A 24,733-nucleotide genomic window follows, 5' to 3' on the forward strand; every position below is an offset into this window, starting at 1 on the left:
CCTAGACAGACCTAGCTAGACTCCCCCTGGCTTCCCTGCGCCTCCCTTGGCTATCAGGTATTGATTTCTTTGGGGGCAGGGAAAGAGTGTGACTCTTGGAAGGCCCCTTCTATGCGGGTGCTGGCTATGCACCCCCTGGCCTTGCCCATGGTTTCAAACTGACACCTGCTTCTTCTCAGTAGAGGGCCTGGATCCCCCTGTGAGGGCAGGCTTCACCCGGTATCAGCCTCCGCTGTCGCCATCTACTTGCAGAGCCTTTTTCTCCTGCTCCTTACCTTGGCTTCCATGCAGAGCAGACTCCCAGGGTACCCTTGAGCCCTTTTGCCTGGAGGTACCAGAGACCTAGCCTTAGGATTGTGTAGATCCTGTTCCTTGGTCCCAGGGTTCTGAGAGTTTGGGGTAGCAGCCATGTGAGTGTTATGATGGGCCTTCTCTGATGCCACCACGCTGCCTCTGCTGAGTAAAAAGTTGTCCTTTGCTTTCCTGTTACCCATTGTTGAGCTACTCCGGGCAATGGGTCTGTCAGATTTTTTAAGGTACTTGAGGTTTGGGGAGAAACATTTGGCTGATGCATTTCTGGGGAGGGATGGCTCTGAGTAAGTGGCCATCCTTGAGAAGCAGCCCTGCCAGGAGGTCTCCCAGAACACATGTGTTCCTTCCGCAGCAGCCTCAGGCTCAACAAGCACCCTGGCCCAGCCAGCCCAGTACCTTCCCTCCATAGCCAGTCTCACGAGTGACCTTTTGAGAGTCACCAGGTATGGCTGCTGAGGTCTGTAAAGTGCGCTGAAGGCCAGCCGAGCGGCCTCTCCAGGAAACCGGGGATAAGCAAGAGTGGAGCAGGCCTGGGACTGCCGTTGTTGAGCTATTCGGACAGATGGGTGGTCCACCCGCCTTGCTCCCTCGGGAATAAAGGAAGCAGGAAGTCTCAAGTGCCCAGGATTGACCATGAAGCTGGTGCTAGGAATGGAGAGGGAGGGAAACTTGAGGGTGAGTTCCTCCTGCAGGCTGCCGTTCCATAGCCGCTCTCGTGTGATCCTCTCATCCACCCTGAGAGAATTCAGTCGAGAGAACCCAGAGGGCTGGGTGGCGGAACTGGGATTCAAACTCAAAGCCCCGCTCTGACTGGGACCCATTTATTGGGGAGAGATGGCTGGCTTGGTGGCATGGGGGCCAAGGCTTAGGCTAGCTTTGTGGGGTATGGGCTGGCCTCTGTATGCTGGTCAGTCATGGGCCAGGGCCAGAAGCTAATGGGCAGGCACAGCTCCAGCCCCCTTCCCAGGTTCTGTGCTAACGTGGTGATGATGGAGAAATCTTTGTATTTAGTGGGGAGAGTCCTCTCCATTCCTAGTTCCCCTGCACGGAGGCCCCTAACGTGTCTTGCGGAGGGAAGTTGCATGGGGTGGGTGCCTGGAGCAATCGTGCTGGAGTCCCTGGCAGCCCCGCGGGAGTCTCCTTCCTCCAGGGCACTGTAACCAGGGATGGCGTCTGGGAGCGCCGAGATGACGAACCATTTCCTTCCCGCAGCCACCCCCACACTTCTGGGAGGGAGACTGTGCCGCCCTGAGTGATCATGGAAGGGGAAGTGGGTGGTGCCAGAGCGTCTGAAGTGGGCACCTTGGGCCTCCTGGCCCCAGTGAGGTTTGGCTTTCCCCTTCCTTGCGTCACTGGCATCTGATAGGTGTCTGACACGACAGGCTTTTCTGTGTGGGTGCCAGGCTGGCTCCCCATTCGTTCTCTCTGGGAGTGACCAGGCTTACTCTCTTTAGACAGGGAAGAATGGTTAGTTGTAGCATTTCGGTCAGAGTGTTGTCTCCATTGTGCAGTTCCAGCCATCCTCTGCCTCAGAACTACCTGGACCTGACTTCCTACAGGGCCTGACCCAGGCAGCTGTGCTCCCTTGTTTCCTTCTGGACCTCACATCCCAGTGTCCTCTCAGACAGCTGGCTTCTGTAGACAGTCCTATGGTAAGGGTGACAGCTCTCATTCCTGGCCTTATCACTCCACCAGGCACACCCAGAGAGGGTGATTATTGCTCCTTCTACCAACTTAGAAGGTGCTGGCTTTGGCCGCAGGGGTTCTGTTTGGAGTTGTCTTCTGAAACAGAGGGTGGTACGGCTAGAGGGGAGGCTACCAAGGCAGAGGTACGACAGTCATCATAGCTGCTGGACCCTCTTAATGGGAAGGGGGGCTTAGATTCATGGATTTTTCCAGAGCGGGCAGAGATACTTGTATCAGCTGCCTTATTTCATAGAAGAGGAAACAGACCCAGAGGAGCTAAATAACTGACTTAGGTATAGAGCCAGGTCCACCGCCTATCTGCAGGCCTCTTTCCCGGGCCCAGAAGTGGCTTCACCATTAATCTGTATAACTGGGGACAGGATGCAGGCAGACAGCTCTGATTGCTTTTCTTTTCTTAAAAAAGAAAAATGACAACAAAACTTGTCACAGTCAAGCCCAGGACTGTCCACTGGCAGTGTGTCATGAAGTGGTTTGACCATTGAAATCCTGTACTTCAGACTTCCCGCCAGCCCTCGACCATGTTTCCCTTTTTACTTCAACAAACATTTCTTGAGCATCTTTTGTGGACCAGGTATTATGCAAGGTGAACAAAAGGATGCTTAGACATGGGCCCTTTAGCCAGAGGACTTTGGTTGCTTTAAGGGAGAGAAACCCATCTCTAACCAGGTTGGTCTGCCAGAACTCAGGCAGGGTAAAACAGAGGAGTATGGTCTCAGGGACTCAAAGGCTGAGACTTTCTTTCTCTGCCTCTTGCACCTGCTTTGTGCTTATTAGCTTTAGGCTGTCAAACCTTCAACACAAGATGGGAACAATGGCAGCCCAGAGCTTTGAGACCCACTCTCCTCCCAGCATCCTTGTAGATAAATTCCAGGAAGCTCTCTTACTGATCCAGTTTGGGTCAGGGAGGAGGAGTTACTAGGATTAGCAGTTCCCACTGCAGACAGGATGGGTACGGGGAGGAGCTACTTGAGAGAAGGTGAGTGCTATCCCCTAAAGAAGGGGGGCTTGCAGGCAAATCCTAGCATTCGTTGCTCACCTACCCTACTGTTTGTTCTTGCAGCCTTCAGGGAGGGGTGCTAGAAGGCTTTGTGCCCAGTCCCTTCTCACAGTTGATGGAATTCAGCCAGATACCAGGAGGAAGTAGTACTGGTCAGGTCAGCTTAGCTTGGGGTCCAAAAACCTTGTAGGGGTTACTTCAAGCTTTTCTCTTTTCTTTTCTTTCTTTCTTTTTTTCTTTTCTTTTCTTTTTTTTTTTTTTTTTTTAAAGATTTTATTTATTTATTTGACAGAGAGAGATCACAAGTAGATGGAGAGAGAGGCAGGCAGAGAGAGAGAGAGAGGGAAGCAGGCTCCCTGCTGAGCAGAGAGCCCGATGTGGGACTCGATCCCAGGACCCTGAGATCGTGACCTGAGCCGAAGGCAGCGGCTTAAACCACTGAGCCACCCAGGCGCCCTCTTTTCTTTTTTTTAAATGGAGCCCTGTCTTTGGGGAATTCAAGTGTTCTACTTTCAGAGCATCTTGCTTTTTTTCCCTGAGATTGGATTGGGAGCCACCTCAAGGAGGAGGTAGTAGCTTCACCCTTGTGGGCACCTGCTTGGTTCTCACCTGAGTGTCCCTCAGAGGAAAGGAGAACTGAGCTTCTGGGAGTGTTATCTACAAGACCACTAGCCCTCCTGTAGCCTCTCAGGGCCTCAGTTTCCTCAACCTTCAGATGGGGTTTATGGTACCTTCTGATTATTTTGGAGACTCAGTATTTTTTAAGGTTAACCTTAGAGCTATTTGACAAGACCTTCCAACTGATCCCCCCTTACTTGGTAGAGAAGGGAACCAAGGTCCAAGGAGGCAAGTGACTGCCCAGGGCCTGCCATCTTGGAAGGACAAGGCTGTATCCAGGACCAGCCTGCAGAAGCCCTTCAGGCCACACTTCTGCCCTGGTACCCAGGGCTACAGTGTCTCTTCCTGACAGGCCACATGCCCTCTGTAGGACCCTAGCTTGAGACTGACAACAGACTCTCTGCAGAATGTACAACTGCAATCAGGCGTAGCCTTTTGTTTTTTTCTCCTGTCTGCCTGATTCCTCAAGATCAGCAGTGGTAGTACTAACTTCTCTCTGCCATACAGCCTCTCAAGGCCTGGGGAGAGGATTCATTGCAAGTGGGGTAACTTAATCCATCGAGAGTAACTTCGTGCCCTTTAACATCTCCTCATCTATTTTGGGCTTCTGGTGCCGTTCTCTGTGTTTGTTCTGCTTTTTCTAGTCTTTGACTGGCCTGAATTTTTCTCCCAAAGGGAAAACAGAAAGCCATTGTATCAGGACAACACAGTAGGAAAATCCTCCAGTGACTTCATTTTAAATTTTCTGTCTATACCACTGTTTGTTTAGTGAGTGTTCCCCATCTCAGCCTTGAGCATCTGGGATGAGCCACAGTCTTGCACTGGCCTTGTATAGCCACCCACCTGCTCTGACTTAACGTGTCTGAAAGGCCTGCTCCTTCTCTTAGTAGGCAGTACTACCATCCACCCATTTGTCCCAGACAGAACCTGAGCAGCATCCTTGTCTGCTCTCAGACCAGCAGCACGCGCATCCAGTGGGTCCTGTTGACTCTGCTCTGACTCTTTGTAAGTCTCTCAGCTCCAGCCTCACTGGTCGTCTTTTCCTGTTTCTCAGATATGGTGAGCTCATTCCCTTTGCCCCCAAAGTTCTTTTTCTGATTCTCTCGTTAAGCACACCTCCGTGTAAGGGTCAGAGCTTGGCAAGGTCTAACTTGACTACACTATCGCCATCCCCAATCCCGTTTCTAGCCCATCACCTGGCTTTGTTTCCTTCAGAGCAGATTGTGTCTATCAGGTGTTTTCTTGTTTGCTTGCTGGTTTGCTTACATATTATGTCTTCTCGGGGTACCTGGGTGGCTCAGTGGGTTAAAGCCTCTGCCTTTGGCTCAGGTCATGATCCCGGCGTCCTGGGATCAAGCCCCACATTGGGCTCTCTGCTCAGCAGGGAGCCTGCTTCCCTTCCTCTCTCTCTGCCTGCCTCTCTGCCTACTTGTGATCTCTTTCGGTCAAATAAATAAATAAAATCTTTAAAAATACATATATTATGTCTTCTCTGTTGCATTCACACCTCTCCCCGCCCCTAATTTATCAGCCCCATGAAGTAGGCAGGCCTTTGTTAGTCGTCTAAGTGGATTGGTTGCTTGTCCTTTCCAGAGAATGGAAAGGTAGCATGGTGTCCCTAAGCCAAGCCACTGCCACAGCCACTGTTACTAAATGAAGTGATTAACATTCCATTTTTCACCCCAAGCTAGCTTTCACACACACACATTTGTACCTTCTCCTCACATACAGGCTCTTAATTGTGTTTGGAAAAAACATTGGTTATAAAATCATGGCTTCAATTGAAGATACATTATAGCTCTGTGTTTTTCTTGCAAAAGCTTTTAACTTCATAGCACTCTGATGAGCAAGAGACAAAGAGCTGAGGTGTTTATTTTCTACACTGATCATTCCTGATGTCATCAGGGTGGCCTTCTTTTCAGAGACTCTAGAGAAGAAAATAAGTTTCCTTGCCTTTTCTGGCTTCTGGTGTCCACCTGAATTTCTTAACATGTGTCCCCATCTCTCCATCTTCAAAGTCAGCAGCATAGCATCTAACGGTCTCTGCTTTCACATCAGCTTTTCTTTTCTTTTCTTTTTTAGATTTTTATTTATTTATTTGACAGAGAGCGTGAGAGAAAAACAAGCAGGGGCAGTGGGAGAGGGAGAAGCAGGCTTCCCACCAAGTAGGGAGGCCGACTCGGGGCTCAGTCCCAGGATCCTGGGATCATCACCTGAGCTGAAGGCAGATACTTAATGGCTGAGCCACCCAGGCACCCCCACATCACCTTTCCTGAGTAGACCCTCTTGCCTCCTTCTTACAGGGACCCTTGTGATTACATTGTTTCCCCATCCAGGTAATACAGGACAGTCCAGTCTCCCATTTCAAGAGCCTTATCTTTTTTTTTTTTTTTTTTTTAAAGATTTTATTTATTTATTTGACATAGAGAAATCACAAGTAGATGGAGAGGCAGGCAGAGAGAGAGAGAGAGAGAGAGGGAAGCAGGCTCCCCGCTGAGCAGAGAGCCCGATGCGGGACTCGATCCCAGGACCCTGAGATCATGACCTGAGCCGAAGGCAGCGGCTTAACCCACTGAGCCACCCAGGCGCCCTCAAGAGCCTTATCTTAATCACTTTTTCCTCCCTTAATCTCTTCTGCAAAATCTTCAATAGCATATTCACAGGTTCTGGGATTAGGACATGGACATTTTTGGGGAAGCTTTATTCAGTGTACCATGGGGACTCTAAATTTTCTTCCTTTGGGTAAATCTATATAATTGATAAATCATTTGGGAATTGGAAACAAAAACAGGAAAACTTACATATTTTCCAGACAGCCTGAGGTGATTCTTGAATTGATTCTAACTAAATACTTTTTTTTTAATTGAGCTCTTCGTGTTTTTAAAATTTAAAATCCGTATTTATAGCTTGATGGTAGTTTTGTCAAAATAATTACATAATTTATTTTTTAAGAAAAGCATTCAAAATACTTAAATTTCTATTTTAGCCCTTTGGAAATGTAAGCATCTGTTGTTTTGGTGATAGTTATTGAGCTCCCATACATGGAGACAAAAATATCTCCCACTTATCCTTGATTCATTTGGCTTAACCATTAAGGAAATAGTTCTGGGTGATTTTACTACTTTTGATAAATCAAATGGCCACATTAAAACAAAATACATTTATTTATTTATTTTAGAGAGAGAATACATGGAGGGTAGGGTCAGAGGAATCTGGAGAGAATCCCAAGCAGACTCCCTGCTGATTATAGAGGCCAGCCTGGGGCTTGATCTCATGACTTTGAGATCATGACCCCAGCTGAAACCAGAAACCAAGAGTCAGATGCTCCCCAACTGAGCCACCCTGGCGCCCCCAAATGGCCACATTTTTATTAGGATTTCTGGAGTACTTACTGCTTTAATCTGAGAAAGCTAAAAGAAAGAAAATCTTGTAGTTCAAGTTTTCTATCTTCTAGACAGAAAATCTGCATACAAAATCTGTCCGGCGGGGGCATCCTTGTGTGAGAGAAAAATGGGCTAGAACTGGTCATTGCACGTGAACACACAGATGTGTGTGTGTGTGTGTGTGTGTGTGTGTACATACATGTACTACTTCTCAGACTCCTGATGTGCTAGGCCTGGAAGAAATGGTGATGAGATCATATGGCCCATGCCCCAAGGACCTCATGTCTTGGCCAGAGAGGATAGTTAGGGGGCATTGTCAGGAACAGTGACTGGTGACTTGAAAGGTTCAGTAGGAATCAGTATTGATCAGGGATGTGAGCAGTGTGCTGGGGGAGAGGGGGCCAAGTAATGTTATGGAAAACTTGAAGGGGCAGGCTTTAGAGTTGGATCATGATGAACTGGTACAAAGGGAGGACCCAGTGAACATCAACAGCTGTGGGCAGAGTTCTGAGAGGACCCATAGGACAGCAAGCTGCTCTCCCTAAGGATTCTTGCAGAGGGCTAGAATGGGCAGTGGCTTTCCTCGACAGTGTTCCCCCACTACCACCTGGCCTCAGGAGGTGGTGAGTGGTGAGCTTGGCTTTAGGGAAAGCTTTGCTGCTCAAGCACCATTGAGAGCCACACTTCTGTCCCTGGCATCCCAGGCCCCTGGAGCGGAAGTCTGGGTTTCTTGCAGCGGTAGGGTACTTAGCAGAACAGCCTGTCCTGGGGGATTCCATGCTGAGAATTTAGGCCTGTGGCCTAAAGTGAAGGGCTCCTATCTTTCTGTCTGGATCATATGCATGTTCTTTGTATGTGAGAAGTGTGACTTCTTGGTTCGGAACCCTTTTCCAGTGGGCACTGGGTGGAAATGTGTGTTCTGGTCTGGTGGCCGTGGCTGCCTGGTGAGGTGGAAAGGTGGGGACACCTTGGAGAGCCAAGACAGGCAGCTGCAGCCTTCAGGCAGGAGGCACCAGTGCCTCTGTCTTCTTCTAGGGCTGAGATCTGGCCCTTCCCCATTTCTGGCCTGGAGGCCTCCTGAGTCACTGCAAGTCAGAGATCTGAGGTCCACAGAGCCCTAAAACCAGTGCATCTAACCACTGCCTTCTGTGGAGGGTCTAGGGCTTGGGGGCGGTTTTACTGCCCCGGTGGTTACCACACCAAATGAGATAGGACCCATGACAGGGAAGACGTGGGTTTTGGAACCTGAAGGCTTGGGTGCAAATCCCAGCTCAGCTATTTCTCAGCATTGTGGGCTGGTGAGCAAGGCCCCTGGTCTCGAGGTGGAAGTGGCAGTACCTGTTGTGACAAATACGCAGCGTTATTGCCACATTCTCCTCACAGGTTGCCCCAGTGTGGTCAGTTACTGTGTCGCATGTGGGGAGCGCCCATGCTCCATCGGAAAGATCCAGGGAGGATGGCTGTGACTGGTATGGCGTGTGGATGAGGATCCTGAGGCAGGGGAAGCTGGTGGACAGGCCTGGGGCCCTAAGCACAGTCTGAGCCAGACCTGGAGGGATAATTGTCACTTTGCTGTTCAGCTGGACCCCCTTCCTTTGTGGCCTTCTGTAGTTGCAGGTGCTGCTGCAGAGCCTTATGGCCTCCTGTATGGAGGCCCGAGGAGAGCCATTGCCTCTGGTAGCCTCATCAGCCAGCCCTTGGGCAGGAATGGGCATCGCTGTGCCCCAGAAGAGTGCTTCCCTGAAGTCAGATGATCTATGAACCCACCAGCAGTGGAAAGACTCCTTTCATGCCTGGGCCTGTTGATGCCCAGAATAGCACTTTGTCCCCTGAGCTTTGTCCCCTATCTCCAGTATCTCTGAAGAATGGGAAATGTGGGAACAGAGCCTGGCTCTAGGCATTGCGCCTTCTGAAGCCAGCCCTGGGAAGTTCTCAAGATAGTTTCCTTGTGATGTGGTAGAAAGCTATTGAGAGGGGAGCAGCAGGTCTCTGAGTCCTGTACTCAGTAGTGAGAGCCATTCAGCTTTGGTGTGTTCCCCACTGTGGGTTCTGGGGAAGCTTTGTTTAACCAGAGGGTTCCTGGCTGAAAAGAAATGAAAGCTCAGGGTACATAAGGCTTGAGATGGATAATATGATGAGGAGAAGCAACTTGTCCTTGAGCCCAGTAGTACAAATGCAGGGCAGAGTTTGGGCTCTGCAGCCTGATCAGTTCCGCCTCTCCATCCATGCCCTCTGTCTCCTTTGCCAACTACTGTCCTTGTCATCCATCTGCTTCACCCCCATACCTCTGCTTACAGTCTGCCCACATCCCGCTACCCTTGGCCTAACCTCCCCTTCCCCACCACACACATCTGCACATACTGAAAATGTTTGAGCCCTGCCTTCCTTTCTCAGCTACTCAGATCCTCAACCTCTCTGCCTTTCTGGAGAGAGCTTCCCTCCCAGCGGAGAACTTCTACCCACGTCACTTGGGAAGGGAGGGGTATGTTTAAGCATGTTCACATAGGCATGCTGCTTAGACCCAAAGGAGGCAGCAAAGACTGGGAAAGCTATTTGAAGGGGCTGCTTTGGGAAGTAGACCTGCTTGCCAGCCTGTCAGGCTCGCCTACCCTGGCAGGTCCTGGCTTGCCATAGCCCTGTGGGCTCTACTCCTTTTCCTTAGCCAAGCAGGCAGACAGGCCCTCTGCAGCCCACACCCTCTGGTGCCATCTGTGCCCATGCCTTTACCTTCCCGGAGTGACCTTTTCCACTCTTTTCCCTGTACAAAACTGTGGTATACTTCAGAGGTCTCACTTTTGCTCTTCCTAGTTCTACTCAACATGTACGGAGGCCCTAGTCAGTGCAGTAAGCCAGGAAAAAGAAATAGAAGACATGCAGAGTAGATGGGAAGAATGCAACTGTCTTTATTCTCAGACAATATATTTAAAAATCCCAAAGAATCTTCATAAAAGCTACCAGAACTAATTGGTGTGTTTAACAAGGTTGCAGGAGACCAGGTGAATATATAAAAAGTCCAATATATGTGTGTATATGTTTAATAGCTTTATCAAAATAAGATTTACATGCTATAAAAACCACTCATCTAAAGTATACAAATCAGTGATTTTTAGCATGTTCACAGCTGTGCAACCATCATCTTCATCTAATTTTAGAACGTTTTGTCACTCCAAAAGAAACCTTGATCCTATACTCCCATCCCCAAATCAATTATATTTTGATGTAATAGCAAAAAACAATTGGAAATTGAATTTTTTTTTTTTTTAAAGATTTTATTTATTTATTTGACAGAGAGAAATCACAAGTAGTGGGAGAGGCAGGCAGAGAGAGAGAGGGAAGCAGGCTCCCCGCCGAGCCGAGAGCCCGATGCGGGACTCGATCCCAGGACCCTGAGATCATGACCCGAGCCGAAGGCAGCGGCTCAACCCACTGAGCCACCCAGGCGCCCTGGAAATTGAAATTTTAAAATAACACTTAGAATAGCATGAAAAATAGAGTAGGGAAAAATTGGTCAAAACCTTGTTGAGAGAAATTAAAGACCTAAATAAGAGGAGAGATATACCATGTTCAGAAATTGAAATAATCATTATTATTAAGCTATCTGTTCTCTCCAAATTGATCTATAGATTCAACCCAATCCCAATCAAAATCCCAGCAGTCCTTTGAAAAATACTGTTAAGGGGTTCCTGAGTGGCTCAGTGTGTTAAGCCTCTGCTTTCAGCTCAGGTCATGATCTCAGGGTCCTGGGATTGAGCCCTGCATCCAGCTCTCTGCTCAGCAGGGATCCTGCTTCCTCTCTCTCTGCCTGTCTCTCTGCCTACTTGTGATCTCTGTCTATCAAATAAATAAATAAAATCTTTAAAAAAAAAGAAAAGAAAAGAAAAATACTGTTAAAAAAATGAATAGACACACCATACCCTGGGAAAAAATATTTGTGAAACACATAAAAGGATTTGTATTCAGACTATATCTAGAATCCTTAAAGCTTCATAAGACACACAGCCCAATTTTAAATACTGGTTTAAAGGGGCGCTTGGGTGGCTCAGTCAGTTAAGTGTCTGGGATCCTGGGATTGAGCCCTTTAACTGGCTCCCTGCTCATCAGGGAGTCTTCTCCTTCTGCCCTTCCCCCGTCTCTTTTTTCATAAATAAATAAAATCTTTTTTTAAAACCTGTTTAAGGGACGCCTGGGTGGCTCAGTTGGTTAAGCAGCTGCCTTCGGCTCAGGTCATGATTCCAGCATCCTGGGATTGAGTCCCACATTGGGCTCCTTGCTTGGCAAGGAGCCTGCTTCTCCCTCTGCCTCTGCCTGTCACTCTGTCTGCCTGTGCTCGCTCCCGCTTCTCTATGACAAATAAATAAATAAAATCTTTTAAAAAATGATAATAAAATAAAACCTGTTTAAAAAAAAAAAAACCTGGTTAAAAATTTGCATAGTTCAATAGTTTTTCTAACAAACTGATGATTCAGTGTATGAAAAGATGCTCAAAAGATCCTTGGTAATTGGGGAAATGCACAGTAAAGCTGCAATGACATTGAAACTACTAATACCTACTAAAATGGCTAAAAGAGTAAGATAAAAACCCCCACCATCTGACCATAACAGGTGTTTGTGAGAAAGTGGGCCTTATACATTGCTGTGAGAATGCAAATAGTACAACCACGTAGGAAAAAATTTGGCAGTTTGTTATCAAGTTAAACATACACTTATTTTATGAGCCAGCAATACCACCTCTAAGTATTTATTCAAGAGAAATGAAAACATATGTCCACGCAAAGGCCGTATGTAAGTATTTTTTGGCTTTATTCACAATGGCCAAAGATCGAAACAGCTCAAATGTCATCAACTAATGAATGGATAAACTGTGTCATATCCATATAATGGAGGACTACATCAGCAATAAAAAGAAACAAAATACTGGTACACCTAAACAATGTGGGTGAATCTCAAATGTGTTGTGCTAAGTGAAAGAAGTCAGACACAGGACCCTCTGTGTTCTGTGATTTCATTTCTGTGACATCCTGGAAAAGGTGAAACTTTAGGAACAAATCGGATCAGTGTTGCCAGGGACTGGGGCGGGTGGAGTGGGGCTGACTGCAAAGAGGCATGAGGGAACTTCTTGGAACAACGGTAATTTCTATGTCTTGATCATGGTGGTAACACTTGTTAAAACTTGCTGAACTGTCCATTAAAAAGGGAGAATCTTATTACATGTATATTATACTTCAGTTAAAAAATATGTTTAAAAACCCTTCAAAGGTCAGTTTAAGCCCCTTTCCTTCATAACATTTTCCCTGACCGCTTCCTTGTCATACACATGGCCTTCTGGTAAGTCCCTTCCAGGTCACTCATGGTTTTGGTTCTTGTTAACCACAGCTTGGGCCCCTTGATTGCTTCAGCTCCTCAAGTGCATTGATGTGCTGGACTCCCTGCTCCTTGGGCGTAGCCCTACCCCTGTCCACAGCCGGCTCTAAGAGGCCAGGAGTACTGACTGAGGTGGTAGCAGGCTGGGAACAGGAGCTCAGACCCAGGTGGTGTGTCTGGCTGACTCAACTACCTCCACTCACCTGTTGTTCTTCTCTTCCTCCACAGGTTGGGATAAACATTCCTATGGTTACCATGGCGATGATGGGCACTCATTCTGCTCCTCTGGCACTGGCCAGCCCTATGGTCCCACATTCACCACAGGAGATGTGATTGGCTGCTGTGTCAACCTCATCAACAGCACCTGCTTCTACACCAAGAATGGCCACAGCCTTGGTGGGTGCCTAGGGGACCTAGAGACTATACCCCATAGAGCCACATTGATTGGTGAGCGGCCCACAGGCAGGCTGGAACACCAGAGCAGGGTCACTGATCCTCTGCCGAGCTCTGGGGAACTGACGCCGTTTCCAGGCATTGGAGCCCTGTGAAGTGAAGGGAAGGTAGCGGAGGTGCTTCTTTTGTTAATCCATCCATTTAGCAGTATTTGTCAAGCCTAGGGTTGGTGCTGAGAAAAGACCAGGGTCATGGTCATGCCCCGGCCTGTGTAACACTTGGTGGAGTTGGATTTGGTCTTGGTAAGAAGTATATACCTGCCGGTGGTAGTGGTTTGCACGTGGGTGGCCTGGGTCCTGACTTTGGCTGGCCCTTCCAACGTGCAGGATGCTGATTGCTATGGAGCAACAAGAGGTCTGCTCTCGTATGGGAGGTAAACAGACAGGCTGGAGTCAGATGGGGCCAGGTCTTTTCTGGCCTTTTCACAGGTTAACAGATAGCAACCTGGACAGAGTTCTATTTAAAAGGGTCCTTCGGGGTCACCTGGGTGGCTCAGTCGTTAAGTGTCTGTCTTTATCTGGTCATGATCCCAGGGTCCTGGGATTGGGTCCCCCATTGGGCTCCCTGCTCAGCGGAAAGCCTGCTTCTCCCTCTCCCATTCCCCCTGCTTCCGTTCCCTCTCTTGCTGTGTCTCTTTCTGTCAAATGAATAAATAAGATCTTAAAATAAAATAAAATAAAATAAAATAAAATAAAATAAAATAAAAGAGTCCTTCAGTGCAACTGCAAAGGAGAGACTGACAGGAGTGAGGGAGGGCCTGGGGAAGAGGTAGATAACCTAAGGCAAGGTCGTGGCGATTGGTTCAGGCCATGGGGAACAAGCCTGACAAAGGCCAGGGTGGCCCAGGAGGGTTTAGTGACAGATGGGGTGCACTAGCAAGAAGAGAGGATGGGAAAGAGGCTGGATAGTGGTGCTGTTAGCCAGGATCAGGAAGCCGGGAGGAGCAGCAGTCAGTGGGGAGTGATGGGGGCCCTGAAGGATCTCTTGGAAGAGCAACCCTGTACATGTGGAGAGATTTAGGATAAGAGCCTGGGAGATAGGGAGACATTGGTTATTGTGGTGTCTTGCCCTACTGAGGCTGACTGGTATTTGGTATTTGACTCTTGAGTGAGAGGAGCCCTTGGCCAAAATGGCCCTGAGGTAGTGCCTAACTGCTGGGCCTGCCTGTTTGGATTTGCAGAGGTCTCTGATCTGGCAGAATCCTATCAGCTAGGCTGGCCACAGGCCTTGCAAGAAAAGGGAATTGGATATTTTCCTTAGAACGTAACTTGTAGGGGTGCATGGGTGGCTCAGTTGTTTAGTGTCTGCCTTCGGCTCAGGTCGTGATCCCACGGTCCTTGGTATTGAGCCCTGCATCAGGCTCCCTGCTAGGTGGGAAGCCTCGTTCTCCCTCTCTCACTTTCCCTGCTTGTGTTCCCTCTATCACTGTCTTTCTCTGTCTAATAAATAAATAAAATCTTTAAAAAAAAAAAAAAAGGAACCTAACTTTTAGGAAGCCTACATCCTCTGGCTTGAGGGGCAGTAAGAAGGTGGCAGAGATGACTTCTGTGTGGGTTCTCCATGAGATGAACATCAGCTGAATTAGGCTGCATGAGTGGGAATTGGGTTTGCTGGTGGCTGGGACCGAGAGGCCAGGAGTCAGCATTTCTTTTCTTTCTTTCTTTTTTTAAAGATCTTATTTATTTATTTATTTATTTATTTATTTTAAGATTTTTATTTATTTATTTGACAGACAGAGATCACAAGTAGGCAGAGAGGCAGGCAGAGAGAGAGAGGGGGAAGCAGGCTCCCCGCTGAGCAGAGAGCCCGATGTGGGGCTCGATCCCAGGACCCCAAGATCATGACCCGAGCTGAAGGCAGAGGCCCAAACCACTGGGCCACCCAGGCGCCCCCTTATTTATTTATTAGACAGAGAGAAAGTGAGAAATGGAACACAAGCATAGGGGGTGGGAGAAGGAGAAGCAGGCCCCTTGCTGAGCCTGACATGGGGCTCGATCCCAGGACCCTGGGATCATGACCCTAGCCGAAGGCAGACACCAATGACTGAGCCACCCAGGCATTCCAGGAGTCAGAATTCCTCAACAGGACAGTCAGATGCCACTGCCCATAGTGGGCAGCCAAGAGCATAGCATAAACCCTGTAGAGGTGAAACAGGTGCACATCCGGAGACATCCTCTGAAATCTGTAGCCACCTGGCTGTAGTTGGTGGTGGCACCCAGCTGGTGAGCTGGCAGCTAAGGACAGGGTCTCAAGATGGCTTCTTACACCCACTTTGCTCTCTGACTCCAGCTGTTTCCTGGCTCTTGTTCTGCTGTTAGAGTCCCAGGGGCTTCAGTTGTGGCCTCTTTACCCATGTCCCTCTTCTCCTGTCCCAGTCTCAGTCTTTCGTCTGTGCTCTGGATTCTTGCCTTTGTCACATCCCTCCAGGTTGTCCACATTTGCCTGGTACAGGGCAATGGGATGAAGTCCGGGGCATACCCTGCTGTCTTCTCTCCACCTTCATCTCTCTCATCTGGGCCCTGTGGGCATGCCAAGCCCCCAGGCTCTTTGTCAGTCAGGTACCTAGGTCTGTAAGGAGCTCTCAGACATCTTTATGCCAGCCCAAACCCTCACATTGTTTTTAAACTCTTATCTCCCACTTCCACCTGTTTTATAGACCTCATGCAAGATCTCACTCATTTAGAGGATATTGTTTATTTTTCCAACCTGTCAGGATCGTCTGTGATCTTGCTTGTTCTTTCTCAAATATTTGATAGCCTTGTCAGCACTGTACTAACCTAAAATTTGATAAACATGTTTATGTATGTTTTCATCAAGGTCTTGAAAAAATATTCGAAGAGAACAAGGCTGAGATCTGAGTCCTTCAGGGTGTAGCTATTTAAGAATCACTTAATTATGGTCATTTGAAAGTCTTGTTTTTCTGTCTTGGCCACATCGATATTACTGAGACCTTACTGAAAAATGTATGGCCCGTCCCCTGCATTTTCTAGATCACAGAATTTAATGGAAGGGCAATGAACTTGGATTAATAGACTACTTGGTGAATCTTCTAATGACCTTGTTTCCTTTCCATAAGCCAGCTTATCAGTAATGTGCTTTAGAATCTCACCTGGGATCAGTCACTGCTTTTTAATCTTCAGAACCCGAACCCTTACCTTCTCCCCTTTAGAGAAGTAGAAGCATGTTTCTTCCCTCTGACCTCCCCCATTCCTTTGCTTTCTTTGCTCCATCGTTCCTCTGTCACGGCGTTTGCCCTTGTGTCAGTGGTCAGTTGTCTGTGTCATTGTTAGTTGCATGGAGCTGGCAACACTTTGAGGTCCTGGCTCTTGGGAAGTCTTAGCAGATACTTGATGGAAGGATGAATGAGCAAATGAATGGAGACAGGAAATGATGTCTCACCTACAAGGGGTCCACACATTTACAGTCATTTTTATACATCCATGTGCTCTTAGAGGCTTTATACCCTCAGCCTCATTAACCCCTGACCTATGTCTGTTTGGCTCAGAGCACTTCTTATCAGCAAGTTTGAATGTTCTGTTTGTATCCTGGATCTTTGCCTGACTTTTTTCCCAGATCTCACCACATTGGCCTTGTGGAGGCTCCCAGAGACCTGCAGGTCTGGGGGAGCCATGTTGTCCTTGTCCGGCGCAATAGGGGGTGGAGTAACCTCTATCCTCATCTTCCTGGAAGCACCTCAAGGCCTTGTCCTTCCTGAGTGCCATTGTGAGGTAGAGCTAGGCACGCCAGGCTGGGTCTTCCCCTGCCCAGAAGTGTGGCACTTGCCTCACCCTGTGGCACAACTGCAACCAGCTTGTACTAAAACCTCACAGTTTTGGAAGCAGTTCTTATAGAGGTATCTCAGTTTCTCCTTTCTTTCTTGAAGTGTCAGGATTAGTGTTACCCCCTTATTTCAGATGGGCTTGGAAAGATTGGGTCAATTGCCACGGTCACTCTGCAGATACTGATGGAGTCTGGACCTCCTTCTGCCGGGGCCCGTGGGTCTTCTGCATGAGCAGAGAGTATAGCAGCTGCAGCCTGCCCACACTGAGCTCTGCACGGGCAGCTCCTGTGCAGACCTGAAGGGTGGACGTTGAGGTCTTCTCCTGGATGCAGAGGGGCTTCCAGCCTCCGCTCTGCCAGCTCTGTAACTGCCACTCTGCATGTGGGGCTGAGAAGTGGCTTCAGGCAGGCAGATCGTGGGGTTTGTGCACTTCCCTCACTCAGGAGCAAAATAGCCTGGCAAAGAATGTAAGCAGTTACTCTGCACGTTGGTTTTTCTTTTGTAAACTAATGTTCAAGACTGTATACGCCTTCTAAGCTTGTTCTGAGGATGAAATGGTTCCTTGGGAGGCCCTGAGACCAGGACCCAGCATAGAGCAGGCACAGGGTATGTGCCAGCTGCCTGACAGGATTCTGGCCTCGGGTTCACTGGGAGACCTACCATGAAACCCTCACCTGTTCCTCTCTCTTTCTGGGTTTCGGTTTCTCTTCTGGGCAGGAGTTAGGGAAGGTGACTGGGACCTCTAAGGAGTGGCTTGGAAACTTCTCAGTCCAAAAGCTCAGGAGCTTCTAGAAGATATAAGAATTTTCAAAAAATGGAAGGGCTGTGAGTCCTTGGAAGGCTCACCTTTCTCCATGAGCCATTGCTCGATCTATAGAACATGAATGCTCTGGTGGATAATTTGAGGTGCCTGTTCTGCTCACATATTTGGGCAGCTTTTCTCATCTCTCACTTCCAGCTCAAGGCCGAAGAACCTGGAAGCAGCCCCCTCCCTTGGCAGAAGGGTCAGAGGGTAAATAGGCCCCTGTTAACCTAGGATTTGTCAACTTGAAAGCTCTGGAGACTCTGGATGGGAGTTGGCTGGAGATGGGCAGCTGCCACCCTCCCTGTGTCCACTTCTCTGTCAGCCTAGAGATGATGTTGGAGCCTCGGGCTAGGAAAGAGTCTGGGTGTACCGCTTCTGCTAGTTTTATGACTGTTGGCAAATCATTTCACCTCTGAGGCTTACTTTCCTCATCTGTAAAATGGGGATAAGAACGCCTGCTCCTGAGAGCTGGTATACAGATCAGATGCAGTGATGGATGGAAAAGGGCTTGGCGTATACAGTAAATCTCCGTCAATACCTGTTGGATCAAAAGAAGGATCAGGCCTGCGGAGGCCTCAGGGTACATTATTTGGGTTTAGTCCTTCCTGGCAGGCTTTTTCCCTGAGAGAGTGGAAGATGTGTGGGCAAATATTCAAGTATTTGACTTTACTTCCAGCAAGGCCACCCAGCAAAGGGAATGCCAGGGTCTAAACCTACCAGGCCCCAGCACCTGCTTGGCCTCTACTGTAGGAGAGATGTGTGCTGACCAGCCCCTCCCCAGGCATTGTGATGGACCCTCTGCGGTCCCACAGACGCATAGGAGACCAAGTGGCCTCATTTCTGTTCTTTCCTTCTGCAGGTATAGCCTTCACAGACCTCCCGGTAAGTACTATTGGTGGGTCTCCTCCCTCTGGGCTCTTGGGCGCTGACTGGGATGGAGCATGGTGGAACCTGCAAGTGCAGGGTGTGGAGCCTGGCCCTTTCCCCAAACAGGGATGTATGCTGTGCTGTCAGCTTGAGAGTACCAGTAGGGGTATCTCGTGGCCTTCCTCTCTCTCCAGCAGCAAGGCCTGCTCTTCCTCCATGACTCTTAGCAGGTGACAGTGATTTGTGGCATTTCCAAAGGCAGCTGGGGGGATGGTTTGGGTGGAGATGAGGGTAGCTCCATGGCTCAGCCGGTCTGGGCCAGTTCTGTGTGCCTTACAGCCAGTGGACTGGTGTATATAGAGCATCGTTCTCAACTGTTAGTGAGCCCGGTCCTGGTGACTGCTCATCAGAGATTCCTAAGGAAGGCTGCTATCCTAGGGAACTAGGTCTGCTACCACACAGGGTATGCGCGAGCCAAAGAGGTGAGCTTTGTGGGGTTTTCTCTTTTTAGAAAAGGGTGAGGTTTCCTGTTGGCTTAGTTCACAGATCATCCCCATCTTCTGCACCCCAGTCCTTCATTATTATGAGTCATCACAGATCTCGTCACATGCAAGGCCTCCACCCAGACTGCTGGGAGTCTGGCTGGGCTCTGTGCGCCCTGGCTGGGCTCTGGAAAGAGAAGAGGTTTGCTGACTCTGGTGATTGCCTTAGGATCTGGAGCACCCCTGTGATGCCCTGGGAAAGGCCCTTGTGATCTGAGTGGCCTTCTGAAGCCCAGACTGCAGCACTCAGGATCCTGTTAGAGACTCTTAACTTTGGATCAGAATCCTCCTGTCCCACCTGGAAGGCCCAGAGAGGGGCTTTGGTCCTAGGCAAAGAGAAAGACAGGAGAATTCTGGTCTCAGCTAGGGAATGGTCTAGTTGTGGAGATGTAACATGAGATAAGCAGACATGAATATAGCCAGTTGCCAAGTGCTAGGAAGTGTACGGCTGCTGTAAGGTGGGCAGTGTCACCGAGGGTGGTGACGGTCAGGGAAAGCTTGCTTGGGGCGGGTAGGCTTTGCCTATGGTATGGAAGTCTTAGGATTCAGAGCTTGTGGCAGGCTGAACCCAGCATGCGTAAAGACATAGGCTATTCAGGAATGACACATGGCGTGAGGATGGAAAATGGAAGAGAGGACGGGGGCCCAGTGACAGTGGGGAGGTGGCCAGCAAGACACTGTTCGGTAGCAGCAGGGAGCCACAGGAAACAGTGAGTGAGGGAGTGTTCTGGCAAAAGTTGGCTATGACAGGGGATAGAGGGAAAGCAGGGAGCCCCACCACACATAGAGGGGCATGCCCACACCTCACTAGGCAGAAGATCCTCCTCTTAGTGTGCCTTTGACAGGAGGGACAGTGGCCTCTCTTTACCCTTTGCCAGCCTCTGGGGGTCCAAACCACCTACCCACTTTGGCCAAGCTGTCTTCCTCCCCACCTTCCTTTTCTATCACCTCATCCCTTCCTGCCCTGTCATACAGCCTTTTTTTTTTTTTTTTTTGGTGGCAAAGGGATCCTTGGTCCAAGATCATTTGGAAAGGAGCCATTGTCCACCCATGTATCAGATCTTCATGGGCATCCCTGTAGCATTGTGGAGCTTGGTCTACCTCTGTGTGCCCTGCCTGACCCCCAAACGGGGACCTTGGATTTTTGGGGAGCGCATAGCCTCTGATGCAGGCACTTTGAGCCTGGCTTGCTTTTCTTTTGCTCTCTGTCCTTAAGCTTTGGGGAATGGTGTCTCTGGTAAGGAGGTGGGCAGAATGTGACTCAGCCCTGCCTCCTTCAGCCTGCAATTCTTTCAAAAGCTGGAGTAGTGGCCCGCAGGAGCCAGCGCCTTCCCTCTCTGCACCAGAGGTAAGGCGAGGCCCTGCTGCCCCACTGCCCTCAGGGCCCAACTGACATTTCATTCTCCTCTTCAGGCCAACCTCTACCCCACCGTAGGCCTGCAGACACCCGGGGAGATTGTGGACGCCAACTTTGGGCAGCAGCCCTTCCTGTTTGACATTGAGGACTACATGCGGGAGTGGCGTGCCAAGGTCCAAGGCACTGTGCACTGCTTCCCCATTAGTGCTCGGCTTGGCGAGTGGCAGGCGGTGCTGCAGAGGTGAGTTCCCCACTCCTGCCCTTTCCAGCCCTGGCCCATCACAGGGGCTTCACTCTCCCATAGGCCCCTGTACTGCTTCAAGCTGCTCTTATGAACTCCAGTGGGTAACCATTCTTTCTGGAAAGCACTCTTGGGGTAACTCTGCCTGCAGCGGTCCTCCTTCCCTCTTACCAGATGAGCAGCTTCTGCTCAGTTCTCCAGATCTGTTCCTAATTAAGCCTTTGCTCCCTCACCTGGGTTGGAAGGCTCTGCATGTAGTTATCACCAGCAGAGCTGCTTTCCTTCTCCAGGTCATTCTGCGGAGGATGTACTAGGATGCCCGGTGGTCTCTTCGTCTGTGGACTTTTTTTGCACCATAGGGAGTATCCATCATGCTGTGACTCTGGCCTGAGGTCATCTCTCAGGGTCATCATCCATCTAAGTCCCAGGCATCCATGGCAGTGATGGCTGGAAGAGAATCCTCCTGAGGCCAGCCTATCTGGCTCTTGGATGATTAGTTTTCAGACCATCCTGGAAGCCAGGCTTGCTGAGAATCTGAAGGGAGGCAAGGTTTGGGTCTCTCTTCTCGCCAGCTGCAGGCCTGAGTGAGACAATAACCAGGACCCACTCTGCCAGAGGTGGGCTAGCTTGTTAGCTTGACTCACGAGTGTGGGCAGAGAAGGGCTGGGCTTCCACTAGCCCTGATTATTGGCCTGCAAAGGCACCCAGGTAGCAGGGTCCCTTGGGTGGGGTTGGGTTGCACACTGGGTTCTTCGTGCAGTCTTCCTTTCTTTAAGGATGGGTATAGAGGCAGCTAGAGGCGAGGGGTGCGGCGGGGACTATGTGGCCAGATCCTTAGAGCCACACTGTTTTGGTTTTAGTGCTCAGAGCTGTTGAAAAGCTCTTCCTTGGACAGCTGGCCAGTACAATGCCAGTCCCTGAAGCAGGCTTGCTGGGACAGGCAAGGGGAGAGGTGGAGCTTCCCCAGCCATGTTAGGGAGGGAATGATACTCTCAGCTTGCAGTGTGTTTGGACATGTGCGTGTGCCGGTGTGTATTCATATGTGGTGTTTGCCAGCACCTACCCGCCTTGGTGGGGGGTTATTTCCTCTGTTTTGCTTGTGTGGGCAACCCTTTTGTAAGTAAAGTGCTTTTCATATTTAAGATTATTTTCTTGGTGTCCTTTCAAGAAGTGGGATTAATGAGTCAGTGGACCATATATATTAGTGGTATCTGACCTGCGCGTGGACTCCTCTGAACCATGTTTTGTCCAAAATGTTTGCCCTTGTGTTCATAAGTTATCTTTATTCATAGTATAATATAAATACATAATTTCATTATCAGAGGTTTATTTCACTGATGGTGCTAGGCACTTTCTATGTGTCATCTCACTTAACCCTTAAAACATGAGGAGACGCACAGCTGAACTTCTGTGCCTTTCACATTGGTGTTTGGCAGTTACAGTAATGGTGTCGGATACATGTTACACCAAGGTACTCAGGTCTGTGGACATCTGATGTGAGGGCTCACCCTTCTGCTCTCCGTGTGTGTGCATGCACACAGACACACATGTGCCACCGCTGAGCCAGCTGCCGGTGCAATTAAATGGCGACTGGGCATTGCGCTTCTCCAGGCCTTTCCCCAGAGGCTGTGCTCCTATTGGCCTCTGGGTTGCCTATTTCTTGGCTTCTTGGGCCCCTGGCTGGGTGTATTGTGGAGTGACTTGGGTCATGGGCTAGCTGCCCATCAGCCACTAGAGACAGCACTCCTGAGGGCCAGGTTCGCCTGCTGAACTGGAATGCTTATGCTGGGTATGTGGGGCCGTCTACAGAGGAGCTGCTGTGTGTCTGGAAGGCACACACACGGCACACATCGCCTCGGTCTGGGCAGCTCCTAGACCACTTGACTCTGAGAGACTGTCAGCCATCTCTGGGCTCGCCACAGTTCACAAGAGGCAGCCGCTGCTGTAAGGAGACGGTACGTGCCTGTGCGTGTATTTTTGTTATCATACTCGCCTGCTTGTGGACAGCATATTCCAAAGAAACTGCAGCCCCTCCTCCAAGCTGTGAGGACAGCTGTGGTGACTAGCTCCTCCCTAGCCTGACTGCGTGAGCGCTGGGGTCGGAGGGTGGGTGTTCCATCTTGTTGCAGCCTCTTTATTCTCATTCTGTGAAGGCTGCACCTTCACATGTGTAAGGAAGCCCAGATAGGGAGATAGTTTGTTCCATCAGGTGATCAATGAGAAATGCAGTTCTAGAGTGTCACCGTGAGCATTTCCTTTCTTCTAGCATGGTCTCATCTTACCTGGTGCATCATGGGTATTGTGCCACAGCCACGGCTTTTGCCCGAATGACTGAAACCCCGATTCAGGAAGAACAAGCATCCATAAAGAACAGACAAAGTAAGGTTGATTTTCCTCTCCCCTCTCCCTCCTTCCCTCACCCGTCCCTAACTCTGCTCTCAGGCTCATGCCAGCCTTGGGTAACCTATCAGGAGTCTATTCAGCTCTGGTCCTTACTACCATGAGACCAGCCCACAGCCCCAGCCCAGCCCCAGGCTCTGCTTCTGTCCCTCCTTCAAGACAACACTGCCCAGATGGACGGCCTGGCAGCATGGGAATGAATGCCTCCGTGCAGCCTCCCTGCTGCACACTCTGGTGGCCCGGCAGAGGCTGGGGCCTGGCATGGCTGGATCCCCCTCCTCCATGCTTGCTTCCTTCCCCTGAATCCTGGATCCTACTCAGCCTCGTGTTCATAGTCTTCTGAAGAGTGTGTTTGCATCTTCTCAGACCAATGTCCTGCCTCTGCCATTTACTCAGCCTTAGTAGTTGTGCTGGCTCCCGGCCAGAGGAAGGACTGAGTAGTTAGACAGGGAGAAGGCTGGTCCTCTGTGGCTGTTGTGGTAGCACCTCTCTCCGCACCCCGCTCTGGTCCTGCATTTTGCAGACAACCACGGGAAGGAGCCAAAGGAAACTTTGTTAATGTACATACTGGCCTATATACTGTGTGTTTGGGGCTCTTTTGTGGAAGGAGGGTGTTGGGAAAGAGGAAACCGAGCCCAGAAAGGAGATAGGAAGAGGAGAGGCAAGTGAAGGAGAATGGGCGTCTGTGGATGTGTGTGTCTGTGTGTGCCTGCTTGCGTCTCTCTGAGCCTGTCGTCTCTGTGTATGTGCATGTGTCTGTGTCTCCCAGAGAAGCTACGCCCAGCCAGACAGACGGAAAGGGATCCCAGACTTGGGATCTACGAATGAGAGCCTCAGACCCAGAAGTCGCTCCCAGCAAGATGCACCAGGCCCCAGAGCAAGAGCAAGATGCTGATGGCCTGAGAGGTGTCAACGTCAGAGATGCCCTTATGAGGAGGATGGCCTTCTCTCCCAGCAGGGAGCACGCTGCAGCCCCTGAAGACTGCCAAGACTTGGGCCCTGGCCCAGAAACCATTGTGTTCCCATTGCCACCCCACTGTGAGGCCTGAAAAGAGAGAAGTCTGTCTGAAGAGGAGCCCCTAGGGCCACCAAGCTGCCTGGGTGCCCAGCCCCAGATCATGCTCCCACAGCCAAAACCCCTCCCCGTGCCCAGGTCCCTGGCGACTGACTTCCGTAGGAGGAGGCCTCCACATCTGCTCTCCTGCCTCTGCACTGAGTCCTGCCTCTGTTTTCCCCTGTTGTTCTTTGAAGACTCCCTGACACTTGGCAGAAACCAGGGTCTATTCTGGGGCTGGGGGCCAGGTTCTTTCTTTAGCTTCTCTGAGCATCTCAACCAGACATGCTACTCTGAGCCAGCCCGTGACCGTTGGCTAGTCCATGCTTGGGGCTGGTAGTGTGCAGGCGTGTGGCTGTGAAGAAAGTCTGCAGCCCCTCACTCACTGCCATACTCTTGCTCTCTGCAGAGATCCAGAAGCTGGTGCTGGAGGGCCGTGTGGGTGAGGCCATTGAGACCACACAGCGCTTCTATCCAGGACTGCTGGAGCATAACCCTAACCTGCTCTTCATGCTCAAGTAAGTTTTGGGCACCACCATCTCCCCCCTAACCCAGTCCCTCTCAGCTGGTGGTGGGAACATACAGCCTAGACCAAGCCCAGAGCATTGCCGCTCTGCTCCCTCTGCAGGTGCCGACAATTTGTGGAGATGGTGAATGGGACCGACAGTGAGGTCCGCAGCTTGAGCTCCCGAAGCCCCAAGTCCCAGGACAGCTACCCTGGCTCCCCCAGCCTCAGCCCCCGACACGGCCCTAGTAGTTCCCACATGCACAACACAGGTCAGCCACTCTCCAGAGGGCTCGGGGAAGAACTGGTGTGGAGAAGAAAGGCCACCCACATGCCCTTCCCTGGGCTGG

The 24,733-nt window shown here is 50.0% G+C and overlaps 1 protein-coding gene across 4 annotated transcripts in view; it reads left to right on the forward strand.

The window, feature by feature from the left end:
* Positions 1-24,733, forward strand: part of RANBP10 (RAN binding protein 10) — a 70,120-nt gene that overhangs the window by 39,206 nt on the left and 6,181 nt on the right. For all 4 annotated transcript variants that reach the window (XM_082711794.1, XM_082711791.1, XM_082711792.1 and 1 more), the window contains 6 exons: positions 12,607-12,774; positions 18,277-18,299; positions 20,240-20,424; positions 22,691-22,803; positions 24,288-24,396; positions 24,507-24,655. In XM_082711794.1, coding sequence (XP_082567920.1) covers positions 12,607-12,774; positions 18,277-18,299; positions 20,240-20,424; positions 22,691-22,803; positions 24,288-24,396; positions 24,507-24,655 — 747 coding nt within the window. The remainder of the gene's footprint in view (positions 1-12,606; positions 12,775-18,276; positions 18,300-20,239; positions 20,425-22,690; positions 22,804-24,287; positions 24,397-24,506; positions 24,656-24,733) is intronic.

Source organism: Mustela nivalis (genome assembly GCF_964662115.1).
Source record: "Mustela nivalis genome assembly, chromosome: 18".
Taxonomy (NCBI): Eukaryota; Metazoa; Chordata; class Mammalia; order Carnivora; family Mustelidae; genus Mustela; species Mustela nivalis.